This window comes from Benincasa hispida, chromosome 5 (assembly GCF_009727055.1).
Source record: "Benincasa hispida cultivar B227 chromosome 5, ASM972705v1, whole genome shotgun sequence".
NCBI lineage: Eukaryota > Viridiplantae > Streptophyta > Magnoliopsida > Cucurbitales > Cucurbitaceae > Benincasa > Benincasa hispida.
The window spans coordinates 967,221-972,580 of record NC_052353.1 but is presented as its reverse complement, the minus strand read 5'-3'; the positions used below and the strand labels follow the sequence as shown (position 1 = coordinate 972,580).

Below are 5,360 nucleotides of genomic sequence, written 5' to 3'. Positions count from 1 at the left end.
TAAATTAAATTAAAATTTCAAAACTCTTTATCGAACAAATTTTAGAATTGAATTATCTCTACACAATATTTCAGTTTAACCTCCAAATCTATAATAACCCTCAAATACTACAATATACTTGGATTTAAATTACATAAAATTTTGGGATGTCACGTTATTATATTAAAAAAATAAAAATAAACAAATACTTGAGACGGGGTGGGGGTCCCCTCCTCATTCCCAATCGGGGAACTAATTAAATCCTTGGTTTTACCCCCATACCCAATCAAATCGAAGATTCCCCATCCCGTTTGGGTTAGGGATTCGTGGGGAATTTCGCTATCCCTAGTCATGAAAAATTGGGAGAAATGATTTCAACGAGTTCTTCAAAAGGGTGTTAGTTGTGAAAGATGAAAACATTTTAGGGTTATTTTTTACAATTTTCCTACAAATGACCTACTTCATTCGAAAAATATCTTAAACTCACTTAAAAACGACTCAAGGACATGTATTGGACTATTCCTTAGTGACCTACTTCAAAAGGGTGCTAACCAAATAAATGATTATTTGTATAAGGATTTTGAGTATAAAGATTCAATTTACCTATAAAAAGTGATCTAATCTTTAGAATGTGGGAATACATCTAAGTAGTTATTCTCTCGAACATAATCCCATGTGAAAGTAGGATTACCGACATAAACTCAATGTTCTATTCAAGCCTATAAATTTACTTTTAAATAATCATGATAAATAACTATTGAAACGAAATTTCTCATATAAACTTTGAGAAGTATTTGGGTTGAGTTAAATTAGGTTAGGTTATGAAAAATGCTGAGCTTAATAATCCTACCTCAATCCAATCCATAGGCCATCATTTGTAATGGATCAAAACCCAATCTTTTTCCATTTTCAGCCCTTTAAATCTCTCAATTAACAGAAAAACTCACGATCCGACCCTCCATTTTCCCTGCAGCTTCAAACACCGGCACCGGCAACGCCGTCAGACCATGCTCGGAAAATTCCTCCGCCCGATCCTCTCAGCTTCCCGCAGACGCCATCCCTTTTCATCACCATTTCAATCACTTCTCAACCCCATTCTTCCATCCCATCTCCACCGCCGTTTTCTTTGCTCGCCACCATCATCCACCGTTATCCCTTCTCAAAACTCCGACAATCTCAATCTCCCAATCCCAAAAATTCGAAGCCAAACTCCTCTTGAGAAGCAATTTGAAACATGGGTCCAGAAGCTCAAGCCTGGATTCTCCCCTTCCGACGTCAACGAGGCTCTGCAAGCCCAATCCGACCCCGATCTCGCCCTCGACCTTTTCCGGTGGACGGCGCAACAACGTGGCTACAAACACAACGATTTAACCTATCTAACAATCATTAAGATCCTAATTTCCCGCCGGAGATACCACCTCGCTGAAACCCTAGTCGAAGAGGTACTTGCTGGTGCTTGTGAAATGAGTGTGCCGCTGTACAATTCTGTGATTAGGTTTTGCTGTAGTCGGAAATTTCTGTTTAATCGAGCTTTTGATGTGTACAAGAAAATGTGGAAATCTGATGACTGTAAACCTACCCTTGAAACTTATGCAATGCTGTTCAATTCACTGCTTAGGAGATTCAATAAGTTGAATGTTTGTTATGTGTATTTACATTCGGTTCGGTCGTTAACGAAGCAAATGAAATCCTCTGGTGTGATTCCTGATACTTTTGTGTTGAATATGATCATTAAAGCTTATTCTAAGTGTCTTGAAGTTGATGAAGCGATTCGGGTTTTTCGGGAAATGGGGTTGTATGGTTGCGAACCAAATGCGTATACTTATGGCTACATTGCAAAAGGGTTGTGTGAGAAAGGAAGAGTTGGACAAGGGTTGGAATTTTACAAGGAAATGAGAGTTAAACGACTGCTTCCTAGCAGCAGTACTTATATGATTTTGATTTGTAGTCTAGCAATGGAACGCAGATTTGAGGAAGCTATTGAGATTTGTTTTGACATGTTGAGTAATTCCATGGCACCGGATTTGCTTACTTACCGAACTCTGTTAGAAGGATTATGTCGGGAAGGACGGGATAGCGAAGCATTCGATTTGCTTGATGAATTGAGGAAGAGGGATAAACTGATGAATCAGAAGACATTCAAGATTCTTTTAAATGGACTACACATTGTTGGTAGAGATTAGTTTATGAGGATTTTTCTCAGCCTATTCCATTGAATTTATTTGTTTTGCCGGACTAGATTTATGGATATAGCTCGCTCCTATGCTGGTTAACCATTTAGGATTAGATCTTGAGTTTACTGATCTTGCTCCTATGCTGGTCTTCTGAATGATGGAATGAATTTTGTTACTGAACCTTGAAGATTTTAGGATCTATTAGGTTGTTTAGAAGCGCAATGTTGAAGAGAATGACTTCATTATTCTAGCTCAAGCGTTGATTCAACCGGTTATTGATACTCGTAGAACTCTTAACCTCTGGTAGCTGGAGGTTTTGTATAATGGAAGGTTTACCCTGCACTTGTAAGGATCTATGGAGGATTAGATCTTGAGCAAGTCTTCTAAATGCTGGAATATTGTTTTATGACTGAACCTTGAGGATTTCAGGATCTATTAGCTTGTTTAGAAGCGAAATGTTGAAGAAAGTGACTCCACTATTCTAGCTCAAATGGACTAAGCGTTAACTTGACCAGTTATCGATGCTCGTAGAACTCTTAAGCTCTGGTAGCTGGAGGTTTTGTAATGGAAGGTTCACCCTATAGTTGTTAGAGGATCTATTAAGGATTAGGTCTTGAGTAAGTCTTCTAAATGCTGGAATGTACTTTCTGACTGAACCTTGAAGATTTCAGGATCTATTAGCTTTGTTTATATGCGAAATGCATGGATAGTTACTTCTTTGGTCAAGCTCAAACGGACTACGCATTGAGTTTACTGGTTATGGATGCTCGTAGAACTCTCAAGCCCTTGTAGGTGGACGTTACATAATGGAAGGCTCACCCTGCACATCTATTAATGGTTCATACATTGGCTTCTGCAACTCTTGGACGGTTGGATTATATGTGCTTTCTTCTAAACTAAAGAAAGCGAATTCGAACAGAACCGAGCTGAAAGCTAGTGCCATTTCTTTTGCTAACAATTCAAACTGAAATCAGTTCACATTCGGAATCCGAAACGAGCCATTTGGGAAGTGTTATAGAGACATCAATGTTGATTCTCTGCTCTTGTTATTTCAATATTGGATTTGATGTATGGTGGTGCATCCACAACAAAATTCTCTCCTTGCATCTTTGGTGTTTGCAACATCTTTAGAATAAGAAAGAACGGGGAATTACGTCGAACTAGACCTTATAATTCCAGCACCAGCACGGTTTGGGACAGCGGAAGATGGGTTTCTTCAAGAAAAGATTGGCTGAACAAGGGGGTAGTCGCAGAGTCACCATTTTTGCTCATCTTCAAGGAAGAAGACCGCCATTGTTGTTGACTGGTTCTCTCACTGGAGAATTCAAGTGGGTTGGTAATGGTAGGCTTCTTACTTTTGGAATTTGGCATCTTGTTTGTTCTTTATTTATTATTTTTTTTTCCATCCTATTTTTTCCTCTAAATGGTAATTGAGCCCTTAAATTTGTTCGTGATTTTTGTCTGTTTGCCACGTTAGTTCTTGTATTCTAAATTTTATTGCTTTCTTTTAATTTCTAAATTATTTTCTATTTATTTTTTTTTATAGTAATGGAAGGTTTTTTTCTAACAATTTTAATCATTGTTTTGCTATAGGAGATTTATTGACAACTTAAGGGTCGTTTGGTGTACCAATTAAAGTTGGAGTGGATTATTATAGTCTTACTCTATGTTTGTAATACCAAATATAATATATAATATTGTGTACGACTATTTATAATCTATAATTAAGTAAATATTATTTCAAAATTCTCTTTGCTACAAAATTTACTATTTTACACTCATCCACTCTTTTCTTTTTTTACTATAATAGTAAGGGTGTACATGAGTTGGGTTGGGTTGGGGATATTTTTTGGACTAACTCGAAAATTCGAGTTGGTTGAATTGGTAATCCAAAGGACCGAAATAAAGTCTCCAACTCAACCCTTAAAATTCGGATTGGGTTGGATTGTCGGATTATAACTTATTTTTTCTTTTTAATTAAAAAATATAAATTTATATACAACACATGATTAATAACTAAAATCTCATAAAATTCAAACACTAAATACCAAATATCTATGATTTTATTGCAAACCTTAGACAAATACAAATATTATAGCAATTTTAAAAGAAAAGCGTGTAGTTTAATTGGCACAGTGTTCATACTATTAATCTCATGGTTTGATGTTCAATCCCCCACCCCACACTTTAATTACAATACCTTTAAATATATATATATATATATATATATATATATACTTCTCTTTGTTTAAAATTTGATTACTTTATATTGATTAACTTGTGAATATATATATATATACTACAAAATTTGGATTGGGTTGAGTCAATTCAAATTCTTTTTAGTCAACCAACTACATAACCCAACCAAGCTCAACTTAAACCAACCCAAGAACAAAACTAATCCAACTCAATCCTTACATTTTGAGTTGGGTAGTTTAGGTTGTTCGGGTTGTTTAGTTATATGAACACCCCTACCCCAACATTAACTTTTATAACTTAATGATTTTATCATAATAATTAACTCAACGTCCCAAATGTCCCTTTGGGGATTGTTTGGTTTAAGATTTTATAAATGTTTGGGAATAAGGGAAGTCTGAGAATATGATGTTTAGTTGTGTATATGAATGCTATCATGATGTTCGTATTTAATTTATGAAATTAAGTATGAAAATCCTATATAATTATAATAGATTAATAAATTATACAATAAACCGTTGTTGAATTTATCGATAAAGAAATAATTAATTATGAATCAATAATAATTTTAATTATAACTATTTGAAAATTGAGCAATTTATAATTAAAATAAACCAATTAATATATTTAATGAATGTCATACTAAATAAATTTAATATTTAATCATTTTTATAATTAATTAAGTCAACATTAGTAATTTTAGTAAAAAAAAATTAGATAAAAATATGATATATTAATAAAGAATACTAGAAAAAGTTTTAAAATATGACATGCTAATAATGAATGAAATAATAAAAATTAATCACAATAAATAGTTAATTGATTAAATAATCAGTAATGATTATAAATAATCAATAACGATTATATGTTCCTAATGAATTAAAATTAAACTCAATAAATAATTATTTGATTATTAATAAAAATGATAGAGTAATAAATTATTATCATTGAAAAACAAATTTTTGTACTAACTAAATTTAAATAATCCAAGTTTACTAATTAAATATTTTT

The 5,360-nt window shown here is 33.5% G+C and overlaps 1 protein-coding gene across 1 annotated transcript; it reads left to right on the top strand.

Moving 5' to 3' along the window:
* The first annotated feature begins 783 nt into the window (after positions 1-783).
* Positions 784-3,877, top strand: LOC120078588 (pentatricopeptide repeat-containing protein At3g25210, mitochondrial). Its single transcript, XM_039032874.1, has 2 exons — positions 784-3,495; positions 3,747-3,877. The coding sequence occupies exon 1, from the start codon at positions 987-989 to the stop codon at positions 2,160-2,162; it is 1,176 nt and encodes a 391-aa protein (XP_038888802.1). The 5' UTR covers positions 784-986; the 3' UTR covers positions 2,163-3,495; positions 3,747-3,877.
* The last annotated feature ends 1,483 nt before the right edge of the window (positions 3,878-5,360 follow it).

Bases quoted from the DNA above. Each gene is read 5' to 3' on its own strand.
- LOC120078588 (XM_039032874.1), top strand. From the start codon at position 987: ATGCTCGGAAAATTCCTCCGCCCGATCCTCTCAGCTTCCCGCAGACGC.